The sequence below is a fragment of the Orbicella franksi genome, chromosome 7 (assembly GCF_964199315.1).
Source record: "Orbicella franksi chromosome 7, jaOrbFran1.1, whole genome shotgun sequence".
Lineage (NCBI taxonomy): Eukaryota > Metazoa > Cnidaria > Anthozoa > Scleractinia > Merulinidae > Orbicella > Orbicella franksi.
In genome coordinates this window covers 2,298,627-2,313,667 of record NC_138151.1, presented here as the reverse complement: position 1 = coordinate 2,313,667, position 15,041 = coordinate 2,298,627, and the positions used below count along the sequence as shown (strand labels likewise).

Genomic DNA, 15,041 nt, shown 5'->3' with positions numbered 1-15,041 from the left:
CTAACGATTGCTTTTGCTGCGAATCCTTGCGGCTTCAGTCGTGAGTCTTTTGCGGTGATCGCCTGACGAATGACTAACGATTGCTTTTGCTGCGAATCCTTGCGGCTTCTGTCGTGAGTCTTCTGCGGTGATGGCCTGACGAACGACTAACGATTGCTTTTGCTGCGAATCCTTGCGGCTTCTGTCGTGAGTCTTTTGCGGTGATGGCCTGACGAACGACTAACGATTGCTTTTGCTGCGAATCCTTGCGGCTTCTGTCGTGAGCCTTTTGCGGTGATCGCCTGACAAACAAGTAACGATTGCTTTTGCTGCGAATCCTTGCGGCTTCTGTCGTGAGTCTTTTGCGGTGATCGCCTGACGAACGACTAACGATTGCTTTTGCTGCGAATCCTTGCGGGTTCTGTCGTGAGTCTTTTGCGGTGATCGCCTGACAAACAAGTAACGATTGCTTTTGCTGCGAATCCTTGCGGCTTCTGTCGTGAGTCTTTTGCGGTGATCGCCTGACGAACGACTAACGATTGCTTTTGCTGCGAATCCTTGCGGCTTCAGTCGTGAGTCTTTTGCGGTGATCGCCTGACAAACAAGTAAGGATTGCTTTTGCTGCGAATCCTTGCGGCTTCTGTCGTGAGTCTTTTGCGGTGATCACCTGACGAACGACTAACGATTGCTTTTGCTGCGAATCCTTGCGGCTTCAGTCGTGAGTCTTTTGCGGTGATCGCCTGACAAACAAGTAACGATTGCTTTTGCTGCGAATCCTTGCGGCTTCTGTCGTGAGTCTTTTGCGGTGATCGCCTGACGAACGACTAACGATTGCTTTTGCTGCGAATCCTTGCGGCTTCAGTCGTGAGTCTTTTGCGGTGATCGCTTGACAAACAAGTAACGATTGCTTTTGCTGCGAATCCTTGCGGCTTCTGTCGTGAGTCTTTTGCGGTGATCGCCTGACGAACGACTAACGATTGCTTTTGCTGCGAATCCTTGCGGCTTCTGTCGTGAGTCTTTTGCGGTGATCGCCTGACAAACAAGTAACGATTGCTTTTGCTGCGAATCCTTGCGGCTTCTGTCGTGAGTCTTTTGCGGTGATCGCCTGACGAACGACTAACGATTGCTTTTGCTGCGAATCCTTGCGGCTTCAGTCGTGAGTCTTTTGCGGTGATCGCCTGACAAACAAGTAAGGATTGCTTTTGCTGCGAATCCTTGCGGCTTCTGTCGTGAGTCTTTTGCGGTGATCACCTGACGAACGACTAACGATTGCTTTTGCTGCGAATCCTTGCGGCTTCAGTCGTGAGTCTTTTGCGGTGATCGCCTGACAAACAAGTAACGATTGCTTTTGCTGCGAATCCTTGCGGCTTCTGTCGTGAGTCTTTTGCGGTGATCGCCTGACGAACGACTAACGATTGCTTTTGCTGCGAATCCTTGCGGCTTCAGTCGTGAGTCTTTTGCGGTGATCGCTTGACAAACAAGTAACGATTGCTTTTGCTGCGAATCCTTGCGGCTTCTGTCGTGAGTCTTTTGCGGTGATCGCCTGACGAACGACTAACGATTGCTTTTGCTGCGAATCCTTGCGGCTTCTGTCGTGAGTCTTTTGCGGTGATCGCCTGACAAACAAGTAACGATTGCTTTTGCTGCGAATCCTTGCGGCTTCTGTCGTGAGTCTTTTGCGGTGATCGCCTGACGAACGACTAACGATTGCTTTTGCTGCGAATCCTTGCGGCTTCAGTCGTGAGTCTTTTGCGGTGATCGCCTGACAAACAAGTAACGATTGCTTTTGCTGCGAATCCTTGCGGCTTCTGTCGTGAGTCTTTTGCGGTGATCGCCTGACGAACGACTAACGATTGCTTTTGCTGCGAATCCTTGCGGGTTCTGTCGTGAGTCTTTTGCGGTGATCGCCTGACAAACAAGTAACGATTGCTTTTGCTGCGAATCCTTGCGGCTTCTGTCGTGAGTCTTTTGCGGTGATCGCCTGACGAACGACTAACGATTGCTTTTGCTGCGAATCCTTGCGGCTTCAGTCGTGAGTCTTTTGCGGTGATCGCCTGACAAACAAGTAAGGATTGCTTTTGCTGCGAATCCTTGCGGCTTCTGTCGTGAGTCTTTTGCGGTGATCACCTGACGAACGACTAACGATTGCTTTTGCTGCGAATCCTTGCGGCTTCAGTCGTGAGTCTTTTGCGGTGATCGCCTGACGAACGACTAACGATTGCTTTTGCTGCGAATCCTTGCGGCTTCTGTCGTGAGTCTTCTGCGGTGATGGCCTGATGAACGACTAACGATTGCTTTCGCTGCGAATCCTTGCGGCTTCTGTCGTGAGTCTTTTGCGGTGATCGCCTGACGAACGACTAACGATTGCTTTTGCTGCGAATCCTTGCGCCTTCTGTCGTGAGTCTTTTGCGGTGATCGCCTCACGAACGACTAGCGATTGCTTTTGCTGCGCATCCTTGCGGCTTCTGTCGTGAGTCTTTTGCGGTGATCGCCTGACAAAGAAGTAACGATTGCTTTTGCTGCGAATCCTTGCGGCTTCTGTCGTGAGTCTTTTGCGGTGATCGCCTGACAAACAAGTAACGATTGCTTTTGCTGCGAATCCTTGCGGCTTCTGTCGTGAGTCTTTTGCGGTGATCGCCTGACGAACGACTAACGATTGCTTTTGCTGCGAATCCTTGCGGCTTCAGTCGTGAGTCTTTTGCGGTGATCGCCTGACGAACGACTAACGATTGCTTTTGCTGCGAATCCTTGCGGCTTCTGTCGTGAGTCTTCTGCGGTGATGGCCTGATGAACGACTAACGATTGCTTTCGCTGCGAATCCTTGCGGCTTCTGTCGTGAGTCTTTTGCGGTGATCGCCTGACGAACGACTAACGATTGCTTTTGCTGCGAATCCTTGCGCCTTCTGTCGTGAGTCTTTTGCGGTGATCGCCTCACGAACGACTAGCGATTGCTTTTGCTGCGCATCCTTGCGGCTTCTGTCGTGAGTCTTTTGCGGTGATCGCCTGACAAAGAAGTAACGATTGCTTTTGCTGCGAATCCTTGCGGCTTCTGTCGTGAGTCTTTTGCGGTGATCGCCTGACAAACAAGTAACGATTGCTTTTGCTGCGAATCCTTGCGGCTTCTGTCGTGAGTCTTTTGCAGTGATCGCCTGACGAACCAGTAACGATTGCTTTTGCTGCGAATCCTTGCGGCTTCTGTCGTGAGTCTTTTGCGGTGATCGCCTGACAAACAAGTAACGATTGCTTTTGCTGCGAATCCTTGCGGCTTCTGTCGTGAGTCTTTTGCAGTGATCGCCTGACGAACCAGTAACGATTGCTTTTGCTGCGAATTCTTGCGGCTTCTGTCGTTAGTCTTTTGCGGTGATCGCCTGAGAAACAAGTAACGATTGCTTTTACTGCGAATCCTTGCGGGTTCTGTCGTGAGTCTTTTGCGGTGATCGCCTGACAAACAAGTAACGATTGCTTTTACTGCGAGTCCTTGCGGCTTCTGTCGTGAGTCTTTTGCGGTGATCGCCTGAGAAACAAGTAACGATTGCTTTTACTGCGAATCCTTGCGGGTTCTGTCGTGAGTCTTTTGCGGTGATCGCCTGACAAACAAGTAACGATTGCTTTTACTGCGAGTCCTTGCGGCTTCTGTCGTGAATCTTTTGCGGTGATCGCCTGACAAACAAGTAACGATTGCTTTTGCTGCGAATCCTTGCGGCTTCTGTCGTGAGTCTTTTGCGGTGATCGCCTGACGAACCAGTAACGATTGCTTTTACTGCAAACCCTTGCGGCTTCTGTCGTGAGTCTTTTGCAGTGATCGCCTGACGAACCAGTAACGATTGCCTTTGCTGCGAATCCTTGCGGCTTCTGTCGTGAGTCTTTTGCGGTGATCGCCTGACAAACAAGTAACGATTGCTTTTGCTGCGAATCCTTGCGGCTTCTGTCGTGAGTCTTTTGCAGTGATCGCCTGACGAACCAGTAACGATTGCTTTTGCTGCGAATCCTTGCGGCTTCTGTCGTGAGTCTTTTGCGGTGATCGCCTGACGAACAAGTAACGATTGCTTTTGCTACGAATCCTTGCGGCTTCTGTCGTGAGTCTTTTGCGGTGATCGCCTGACGAACGACTAACGATTGCTTTTGCTGCGAATCCTGGCGGCTTCTGTCGTGAGTCTTTTTGCGGTGATCGCCTGACGAACAAGTAACGATTGCTTTTACTGGGATTCCTGGCGGCTTCTGTCGTGAGTCTTTTTGCGGTGATCGCCTGACAAAGAAGTAACGATTGCTTTTGCTACGAATCCTTGCGGCGTCTGTCGTGAGTCTTGTGCGGTGATCGCCTGACGAATGACTAACGATTGCTTTCGCTGCGAATCCTTGCGGCTTCTGTCGTGAGTGTTTTGCGGTGATCGCCTGACAAACAAGTAACGATTGCTTTTGCTACGAACCCTTGCGGCTTCTGTCGTTAGTCTTTTGCGGTGATCGCCTGACAAACAAGTAACGATTGCTTTCGCTCCGAGCCCTTGCGGCTTCTGTCGTGAGTCTTTTGCGGTGATCGCCTGACAAACGACTAACGATTGCTTTTGCTGCGAATCCTTGCGGCTTCTGTCGTGAGTCTTTTGCGGTGATGGCCTGACGAACAAGTAACGATTGCTTTTGCTAGGAATCCTTGCGGCTTCTGTCGTGAGTCTTCTGCGGTGATCGCCTGACGAACGACTAACGATTGCTTTTGCTGCGAATCCTTGCGGCTTCTGTCGTGAGTCTTTTTGCGGTGATCGCCTGACGAACAAGTAACGATTGCTTTTACTGCAAATCCTTGCGGCTTCTGTCGTTAGTCTTTTGCAGTGATCGCCTGACGAACCAGTAACGATTGCTTTTGCTGCGAATCCTTGCGGCTTCTGTCGTGAGTCTTTTGCGGTGATCGCCTGACGAACAAGTAACGATTGCTTTTGCTAGGAATCCTTGCGGCTTCTGTCGTGAGTCTTCTGCGGTGATCGCCTGACGAACGACTAACGATTGCTTTTGCTGCGAATCCTTGCGGCTTCTGTCGTGAGTCTTTTTGCGGTGATCGCCTGACGAACAAGTAACGATTGCTTTTACTGGGAATTCTGGCGGCTTCTGTCGTGAGTCTTTTTGCGGTGATCGCCTGGCAAACAAGTAACGATTGCTTTAGCTATGAATCCTTGCGGCGTCTGTCGTGAGTCTTGTGAGGTGATCGCCTGACGAAGGACTAACGATTGCTTTCGCTGCGAATCCTTGCGGCTTCTGTCGTGAGTCTTCTGCGGTGATCGCCTGACGAACGACTAACGATTGCTTTTGCTGGGAATCCTTGCGGCTTCTGTCGTGAGTCTTTTGCGGTGATCGCCTGACGAACAAGTAACGATTGCTTTTACTGCAAATCCTTGCGGCTTCTGTCGTGAGTCTTTTGCGGTGATCGCCTGACGAACAAGTAACGATTGCTTTTGCTAGGAATCCTTGCGGCTTCTGTCGTGAGTCTTCTGCGGTGATCGCCTGACGAACGATTAACGATTGCTTTTGCTGCGAATCCTTGCGGCTTCTGTCGTGAGTCTTTTGCGGTGATCGTTTGACGAACGACTAACGATTGCTTTTGCTGCGAATCCTTGCGGCTTCTGTCGTGAGTCTTCTGCGGTGATCGCCTGACGAACAAGTAACGATTGCTTTTGCTAGGAATCCTTGCGGCTTCTGTCGTGAGTCTTTTGCGGTGATCGTTTGACGAACGACTAACGATTGCTTTTGCTGCGAATCCTTGCGGCTTCTGTCGTGAGTCTTCTGCGGTGATCGCCTGACGAACGACTAACGATTGCTTTTGCTGCGAATCCCTGCGGCTTCTGTCGTGAGTCTTTTGCGGTGATCGCCTGACAAACAAGTAACGATTGCTTTTGCTACGAATCCTTGCGGCTTCTGTCGTGAGTCTTTTGCGGTGATCGCCTGACAAACAAGTAAGGATTGCTTTTGCTGCGAATCCTTGCGGCTTCAGTCGTGAGTCTTTTGCGGTGATCGCCTGACAAACAAGTAAGGATTGCTTTTGCTGCGAATCCTTGTGGCTTCTGTCGTGAGTCTGTTCCGGTGATCGCCTGACAAACAAGTAACGATTGCTTTTACTGCAAATCCTTGTGGCTTCTGTCGTGAGTCTTTTGCGGTGATCGCCTGACAAACGACTAACGATTGCTTTTGCTGCGAATCCTTGCGGCTTCTGTCGTGAGTCTTTTGCGGTGATCGCCTGACAAACAAGTAAGGATTGCTTTTGCTGCCAATCCTTGCAGCTTCTGTCGTGAGTCTTTTGCGGTGATCGCCTGACGAACAAGTAACGATTGCTTTTACTGCAAATCCTTGCGGCTTCTGTCGTTAGTCTTTTGCAGTGATCGCCTGACGAACCAGTAACGATCGCTTTTGCTGCGAATCCTTGCGGCTTCTGTCGTGAGTCTTTTGCGGTGATCGCCTGACGAACAAGTAACGATTGCTTTTGCTAGGAATCCTTGCGGCTTCTGTCGTGAGTCTTCTGCGGTGATCGCCTGACGAACGACTAACGATTGCTTTTGCTGCGAATCCTTGCGGCTTCTGTCGTGAGTCTTTTTGCGGTGATCGCCTGACGAACAAGTAACGATTGCTTTTACTGGGAATTCTGGCGGCTTCTGTCGTGAGTCTTTTTGCGGTGATCGCCTGACAAACAAGTAACGATTGCTTTTGCTATGAATCCTTGCGGCGTCTGTCGTGAGTCTTGTGCGGTGATCGCCTGACGAATGACTAACGATTGCTTTCGCTGCGAATCCTTGCGGCTTCTGTCGTGAGTCTTCTGCGGTGATCGCCTGACGAACGACTAACGATTGCTTTTGCTGGGAATCCTTGCGGCTTCTGTCGTGAGTCTTTTGCGGTGATCGCCTGACGAACAAGTAAGGATTGCTTTTACTGCAAATCCTTGCGGCTTCTGTCGTGAGTCTTTTGCGGTGATCGCCTGACGAACGACTAAGGATTGCTTTTGCTGCGAATCCTTGCGGCTTCAGTCGTGAGTCTTTTGCGGTGATCGCCTGACAAACAAGTAACGATTGCTTTTGCTACGAATCCTTGGGCTTCTGTCGTGAGTCTTTTGCGGTGATCGCCTGACAAACAAGTAACGATTGCTTTTGCTACGAATCCTTGCGGCTTCTGTCGTGAGTCTTTTGCGGTGATCGTTTGACGAACGACTAACGATTGCTTTTGCTGCGAATCCTTGCGGCTTCTGTCGTGAGTCTTCTGCGGTGATCGCCTGACGAACGACTAACGATTGCTTTTGCTGCGAATCCCTGCGGCTTCTGTCGTGAGTCTTTTGCGGTGATCGCCTGACAAACAAGTAACGATTGCTTTTGCTACGAATCCTTGCGGCTTCTGTCGTGAGTGTTTTGCGGTGATCGCCTGACAAACAAGTAAGGATTGCTTTTGCTGCGAATCCTTGCGGCTTCAGTCGTGAGTCTTTTGCGGTGATCGCCTGACAAACAAGTCAGGATTGCTTTTGCTGCGAATCCTTGTGGCTTCTGTCGTGAGTCTTTTCCGGTGATCGCCTGACAAACAAGTAACGATTGCTTTTACTGCAAATCATTGCGGCTTCTGTCGTGAGTCTTTTGCGGTGATCGCCTGACAAACGACTAACGATTGCTTTTGCTGCGAATCGTTGCGGCTTCTGTCGTGAGTCTTTTGCGGTGATCGCCTGACAAACAAGTAAGGATTGCTTTTGCTGCGAATCCTTGCGGCTTCTGTCGTGAGTCTTTTGCGGTGATCGCCTGAGAAAGAAGTAACGATTGCTTTTGCTGCGAATTCTTGCGGCTTCTGTCGTGAGTCTTTTGCGGTGATCACCTGACAAACGACTAACGATTGCTTTTGCTGCGAATCCTTGCGGCTTCAGTCGTGAGTCTTTTGCGGTGATCGCCTGACGAATGACTAACGATTGCTTTTGCTGCGAATCCTTGCGGCTTCTGTCGTGAGCCTTTTGCGGTGATCGCCTGACAAACAAGTAACGATTCCTTTTGCTGCGAATCCTTGCGGCTTCTGTCGTGAGTCTTTTGCGGTGATCGCCTGACGAACGACTAACGATTGCTTTTGCTGCGAATCCTTGCGGCTTCTGTCGTGAGTCTTTTGCGGTGATCGCCTGACAAACAAGTAAGGATTGCTTTTGCTGCGAATCCTTGCGGCTTCTGTCGTGAGTCTTTTGCGATGATCGCCTGACAAACAAGTAACGATTGCTTTTACTGCGAATCCTTGCGGCTTCAGTCGTGAGTCTTTTGCGGTGATCGCCTGACGAACGACTAACGATTGCTTTTGCTGCGAATCCTTGCGGCTTCTGTCGTGAGTCTTTTGCGGTGATCGGCTGACGAACAAGTAACGATTGCTTTTGCTGCAAATCCTTGCGGCTTCTGTCGTGAGTCTTTTGCGGTGATCGCCTGACGAACGACTAACGATTGCTTTTGCTGCGAATTCTTGCGGCTTCAGTCGTGAGTCTCTTGCGGTGATCGCCTGACGAACGACTAACGATTGCTTTTGCTGGGAATCCTTGCGGCTTTTGTCGTGAGTCTTCTGCGGTGATGGCCTGACGAACGACTAACGATTGCTTTTGCTGCGAATCCTTGCGGCTTCTGTCGTGAGTCTTTTGCGGTGATCGCCTGACGAACGACTAACGATTGCTTTTGCTGCGAATCCTTGCGGCTTCTGTCGTGAGTCTTTTGCGGTGATCGCCTCACGAACGACTAGCGATTGCTTTTGCTGCGAATCGTTGCGGCTTCTGTCGTGAGTCTTTTGCGGTGATCGCCTGACAAAGAAGTAACGATTGCTTTTGCTGCGAATCCTTGCGGCTTCTGTCGTGAGTCTTTTGCGGTGATCGCCTGACAAACAAGTAACGATTGCTTTTGCTGCGAATCCTTGCGGCTTCTGTCGTGAGTCTTTTGCGGTGATCGCCTGACAAACAAGTAACGATTGCTTTTGCTGCGAACCCTTGCGGCTTCTGTCGTTAGTCTTTTGCGGTGATCGCCTGACAAACAAGTAACGATTGCTTTTGCTCCGAGCCCTTGCGGCTTCTGTCGTGAGTCTTTTGCGGTGCTCGCCTGACAAACCAGTAACGATTGCTTTTGCTGCGAATCCTTGCGGCTTCTGTCGTCAGTCTTTTGCGGTGATCGCCTGAGAAACAAGTAACGATTGCTTTTACTGCGAATCCTTGCGGGTTCTGTCGTGAGTCTTTTGCGGTGATCGCCTGACAAACAAGTAACGATTGCTTTTACTGCGAATCCTTGCGGCTTCTGTCGTGAGTCTTTTGCGGTGATCGCCTGACAAACAAGTAACGATTGCTTTTGCTGCGAATCCTTGCGGCTTCTGTCGTGAGTCTTTTGCAGTGATCGCCTGACGAACGACTAACGATTGCTTTTGCTGCGAATCCTTGCGGCTTCTGTCGTGAGTCTTTTGCGGTGATCGCCTGATGAACCAGTAACGATTGCTTTTACTGCAAATCCTTGCGGCTTCTGTCGTGAGTCTTTTGCAGTGATCGCCTGACGAACCAGTAACGATTGCTTTTGCTGCGAATCCTTGTGGCTTCTGTCGTCAGTCTTTTGTGGTGATCGCCTGACAAACAAGTAACGATTGCTTTTGCTGCGAATCCTTGCGGCTTCTGTCGTGAGTCTTTTGCAGTGATCGCCTGACGAACCAGTAACGATTGCTTTTGCTGCGAATCCTTGCGGCTTGTGTCGTTAGTCTTTTGCGGTGATCGGCTGAGAAACAAGTAACGATTGCTTTTACTGCGAATCCTTGCGGGTTCTGTCGTGAGTCTTTTGCGATGATCGCCTGACAAACAAGTAACGATTGCTTTTACTGCGAATCCTTGCGGCTTCTGTCGTGAGTCTTTTGCGGTGATCGCCTGACAAACAAGTAACGATTGCTTTTGCTGCGAATCCTTGCGGCTTCTGTCGTGAGTCTTTTGCGGTGATCGCCTGACAAACAAGTAACGATTGCTTTTGCTGCGAATCCTTGCGGCTTCTGTCGTGAGTCTTTTGCAGTGATCGCCTGACGAACGACTAACGATTGCTTTTGCTGCGAATCCTTGCGGCTTCTGTCGTGAGTCTTTTGCGGTGATCGCCTGAGAAACAAGTAACGATTGCTTTTGCTGCGAATCCTTGCGGCTTCTGTCGTGAGTCTTTTGCAGTGATCGCCTGACGAACGACTAACGATTGCTTTTGCTGCGAATCCTTGCGGCTTCTGTCGTGAGTCTTTTGCGGTGATCGCCTGATGAACCAGTAACGATTGCTTTTACTGCAAATCCTTGCGGCTTCTGTCGTGAGTCTTTTGCAGTGATCGCCTGACGAACCAGTAACGATTGCTTTTGCTGCGAATCCTTGTGGCTTCTGTCGTCAGTCTTTTGTGGTGATCGCCTGACAAACAAGTAACGATTGCTTTTGCTGCGAATCCTTGCGGCTTCTGTCGTGAGTCTTTTGCAGTGATCGCCTGACGAACCAGTAACGATTGCTTTTGCTGCGAATCCTTGCGGCTTGTGTCGTTAGTCTTTTGCGGTGATCGGCTGAGAAACAAGTAACGATTGCTTTTACTGCGAATCCTTGCGGGTTCTGTCGTGAGTCTTTTGCGATGATCGCCTGACAAACAAGTAACGATTGCTTTTACTGCGAATCCTTGCGGCTTCTGTCGTGAGTCTTTTGCGGTGATCGCCTGACAAACAAGTAACGATTGCTTTTGCTGCGAATCCTCTCGGCTTCTGTCGTGAGTCTTTTGCAGTGATCGCCTGACGAACGACTAACGATTGCTTTTGCTGCGAATCCTTGCGGCTTCTGTCGTGAGTCTTTTGCAGTGATCGCCTGACGAACGACTAACGATTGCTTTTGCTGCGAATCCTTGCGGCTTCAGTCGTGAGTCTTTTGCGGTGATCGCCTGACGAACCAGTAACGATTGCTTTTACTGCAAATCCTTGCGGCTTCTGTCGTGAGTCTTTTGCAGTGATCGCCTGACGAACCAGTAACGATTGGTTTTGCTGCGAATCCTTGCGGCTTCTGTCGTGAGTCTTTTGCGGTGATCGCCTGACAAACCAGTAACGATTGCTTTTGCTGCGAATCCTTGCGGCTTCTGTCGTGAGTCTTTTGCAGTGATCGCCTGACGAACCAGTAACGATTGCTTTTGCTGCGAATCCTTGCGGCTTCTGTCGTGATTCTTTTGCGGTGATCGCCTGACGAAGAAGTAACGATTGCTTTTGCTACGAATCCTTGCGGCTTCTGTCGTGAGTCTTTTGCGGTGATCGCCTGACGAACGACTAACGATTGCTTTTGCTGCGAATCCTGGCGGCTTCTGTCGTGAGTCTTTTTGCGGTGATCGCCTGACAAACAAGTAACGATTGCTTTTGCTACGAATCCTTGCGGCGTCTGTCGTGAGTCTTGTGCGGTGATCGCCTGACGAATGACTAACGATTGCTTTCGCTGCGAATCCTTGCGGCTTCTGTCGTGAGTCTTTTGCGGTGATCGCCTGACAAACAAGTAACGATTGCTTTTGCTACGAACCCTTGCGGCTTCTGTCGTTAGTCTTTTGCGGTGATCGCCTGACAAAGAAGTAACGATTGCTTTTGCTTCGAGCCCTTGCGGCTTCTGTCGTGAGTCTTTTGCGGTGATCGCCTGACAAACCAGTAACGATTGCTTTTGCTGCGAATCCTTGCGGCTTCTGTCGTTAGTCTTTTGCGGTGATCGCCTGAGAAACAAGTAACGATTGCTTTTACTGCGAATCCTTGCGGCTTCTGTCGTGAGTCTTTTGCGGTGATCGCCTGACAAACAAGTAACGATTGCTTTTACTGCGAATCCTTGCGGCTTCTGTCGTGAGTCTTTTGCGGTGATCGCCTGACAAACAAGTAACGATTGCTTTTACTGCGAATCCTTGCGGCTTCTGTCGTGAGTCTTTTGCGGTGATCGCCTGACAAACAAGTAACGATTGCTTTTGCTGCGAATCCTTGGGGCTTCTGTCGTGAGTCTTTTGCAGTGATCGCCTGACGAACGACTAACGATTGCTTTTGCTGGGAATCCTTGCGGCTTCTGTCGTGAGTCTTTTGCGGTGATCGCCTGACGAACCAGTAACGATTGCTTTTACTGCAAATCCTTGCGGCTTCTGTCGTGAGTCTTTTGCAGTGATCGCCTGACGAACCAGTAACGATTGCTTTTGCTGCGAATCCTTGCGGCTTCTGTCGTGAGTCTTTTGCGGTGATCGCCTGACAAACCAGTAACGATTGCTTTTGCTGCGAATCCTTGCGGCTTCTGTCGTGAGTCTTTTGCAGTGATCGCCTGACGAACCAGTAACGATTGCTTTTGCTGCGAATCCTTGCGGCTTCTGTCGTGAGTCTTTTGCGGTGATCGCCTGACGAACAAGTAACGATTGCTTTTGCTACGAATCCTTGCGGCTTCTGTCGTGAGTCTTTTGCGGTGATCGCCTGACGAACGACTAACGATTGCTTTTGCTGCGAATCCTGGCGGCTTCTGTCGTGAGTCTTTTTGCGATGATCGCCTGACGAACAAGTAACGATTGCTTTTACTGGGAATCCTGGCGGCTTCTGTCGTGAGTCTTTTTGCGGTGATCGCCTGACAAACAAGTAACGATTGCTTTTGCTACGAATCCTTGCGGCTTCTGTCGTGAGTCTTTTGCGGTGGTCGCCTGACGAACGACTAACGATTGCTTTTGCTGCGAATCCTTGCGGCTTCTGTCGTGAGTCTTTTGCGGTGATCGCCTGACGAACGACTAACGATTGCTTTTGCTGCGAATCCCTGCGGCTTCTGTCGTGAGTCTTTTGCGGTGATCGCCTGACGAACGACTAACGATTGCTTTTGCTGCGAATCCTTGCGGCTTCTGTCGTGAGTCTTTTGCGGTGATCGGCTGACGAACAAGTAACGATTGCTTTTGCTGCAAATCCTTGCGGTTTCTGTCGTGAGTCTTTTGCGGTGATCGCCTGACGAACGACTAACGATTGCTTTTGCTGCGAATCCTTGCGGCTTCTGTCGTGAGTCTTCTGCGGTGATCGCCTGACGAACGACTAACGATTGCTTTTGCAGCGAATCCTTGCGGCTTCTGTCGTGAGTCTTTTGCGGTGATCGCCTGACGAACGACTAACGATTGCTTTTGCTGCGAATCCTTGCGGCTTTTGTCGTGAGTCTTTTGCGGTGATCGCCTGACAAACAAGTAACGATTGCTTTTGCTGCGAATCCTTGCGGCTTCTATCGTGAGTCTTTTGCGGTGATCGCCTGACGAACGACTAACGATTGCTTTTGCTGCGAATCCTTGCGGCTTCTGTCGTGAGTCTTTTGCGGTGATCGCCTGACAAACAAGTAACGATTGCTTTTGCTGCGAATTCTTGCGGCTTCTGTCGTGAGTCTTTTGCGGTGATCGCCTGACAAACGACTAACGATTGCTTTTGCTGCGAATCCTTGCGGCTTTTGTCGTGAGTCTTTTGCGGTGATCGCTTGACAAACAAGTAACGATTGCTTTTGCTGCGAATCCTTGCGGCTTCTGTCGTGAGTCTTCTGCGGTGATCGCCTGACAAACAAGTAACGATTGCTTTTGCTGCGAATCCTTGCGGGTTCTGTCGTGAGTCTTTTGCGGTGATCGCTTGACAAACAAGTAACGATTGCTTTTGCTGCGAATTCTTGCGGCTTCTGTCGTGAGTCTTTTGCGGTGATCGCCTGACAAACGACTAACGATTGCTTTTGCTGCGAATCCTTGCGGCTTTTGTCGTGAGTCTTCTGCGGTGATCGCCTGACAAACAAGTAACGATTGCTTTTGCTGCGAATCCTTGCGGGTTCTTTCGTGAGTCTTTTGCGGTGATCGCTTGACAAACAAGTAACGATTGCTTTTGCTTCGAATCCTTGCGGCTTCAGTCGTGAGTCTTTTGCGGTGATCGCCTGACAAACAAGTAACGATTGCTTTTGCTGCGAATCCTTGCGGCTTTTGTCGTGAGTCTTCTTCGGTGATCGCCTGACAAACAAGTAACGATTGCTTTTGCTGCGAATCCTTGCGGGTTCTGTCGTGAGTCTTTTGCGGTGATCGCCTGACGAACAAGTAACGATTGCTTTTGCTGCGAATCCTTGCGGCTTCTGTCGTGAGTCTTTTGCGGTGATCGCCTGACGAACGACTAACGATTGCTTTTGCTGCGAATCCTTGCGGCTTCTGTCGTGAGTCTTTTGCGGTGATCGCCTGAGGAACAACTGACGATTGCTTTTGCTGCAAATCCTTCCGGGTTCTGTATTGAACCTCTCGCCAACGAAATGTCATATTGACAAAGGTAAGTGACATCTGTTTGTATCGTAGGTTCATTTGAAAATTAAAATGACAGACACTGGGTAGCCAAAGCCTAGTGAGGGCTTGGTAATCTTGTCTTGCTTTTACTTCATAAGCTAAACAATTTTTCTTTGCATGGATGTTCGTTGAATTTTTGGAACAATAACTGTGGGAAATGAAATGAATGTGAAAGTTTGTCGTATGTAAGCGTTTGAAACTGATTGACAGGTTGCTTGTTGTACTTATAATAACAACGATAGATCTTCATTAATATCTAGATTACGTCTGTTAACTGAATGGACATTGTTTATACTTCACGCTTCTTTTGGAGGGAATTAACGACTTATTTTCAGAGTGAAGCTTGGACACTTTAAGCACATTTTATCTTTCTCTTTTGTTTACTGTTGTTTGGTAAGTGTAATCTCTTAAGTGTTACAAAAACTTTCCAGTCAAATGTAAAAATGAAACCATTAACGTACTTTTTGCGTTCATGGTACGTAATACTAAATCCGTTGTTATATTAATAGTTTTAAGGAAATGTACCTTGCTATGGTATATTTAAATTACTCGCTCGCTGGCTGGCAAAAAATGGTATACTCGAACATGCTGGCAAACTTTTGGCAAACTTTTCTTATGCTGGCTAGCTAGGTGACAAATTTAAAGCATGCTGGCTCGTTGACGACCTCATCGTCGAGCGCTGGCTGGGAGTCCGATAACTTCGAAAACCTGCTTGCTGGCGGTGAAGAGCGGGTATTTTTTTCCCAGGAAAGTTAAATATTAAACAAGATTGACGTAGC

General features: G+C 49.4%; 2 protein-coding genes across 2 annotated transcripts; both read right to left on the bottom strand.

The window, feature by feature from the left end:
* On the bottom strand, positions 1 to 7,552 carry LOC145492767 (uncharacterized). Its single transcript, XM_081472153.1, has 3 exons — positions 7,520 to 7,552; positions 3,645 to 4,031; positions 1 to 219 (listed from the first exon to the last, which is right to left on the bottom strand). Exons 1-3 carry the CDS (start codon positions 7,550 to 7,552, stop codon positions 1 to 3), a joined length of 639 nt encoding a protein of 212 aa, XP_081328279.1.
* Positions 2,707 to 14,548, bottom strand: LOC145492764 (uncharacterized). The gene is made up of 5 exons (XM_081472151.1): positions 14,528 to 14,548; positions 9,856 to 10,236; positions 8,469 to 8,547; positions 7,885 to 8,401; positions 2,707 to 2,920 (listed from the first exon to the last, which is right to left on the bottom strand). The coding sequence occupies exons 1-4, from the start codon at positions 14,546 to 14,548 to the stop codon at positions 8,256 to 8,258; spliced, it is 627 nt and encodes a 208-aa protein (XP_081328277.1). The 3' UTR covers positions 2,707 to 2,920; positions 7,885 to 8,255.
* Positions 14,549 to 15,041: the final 493 nt, after the last annotated feature.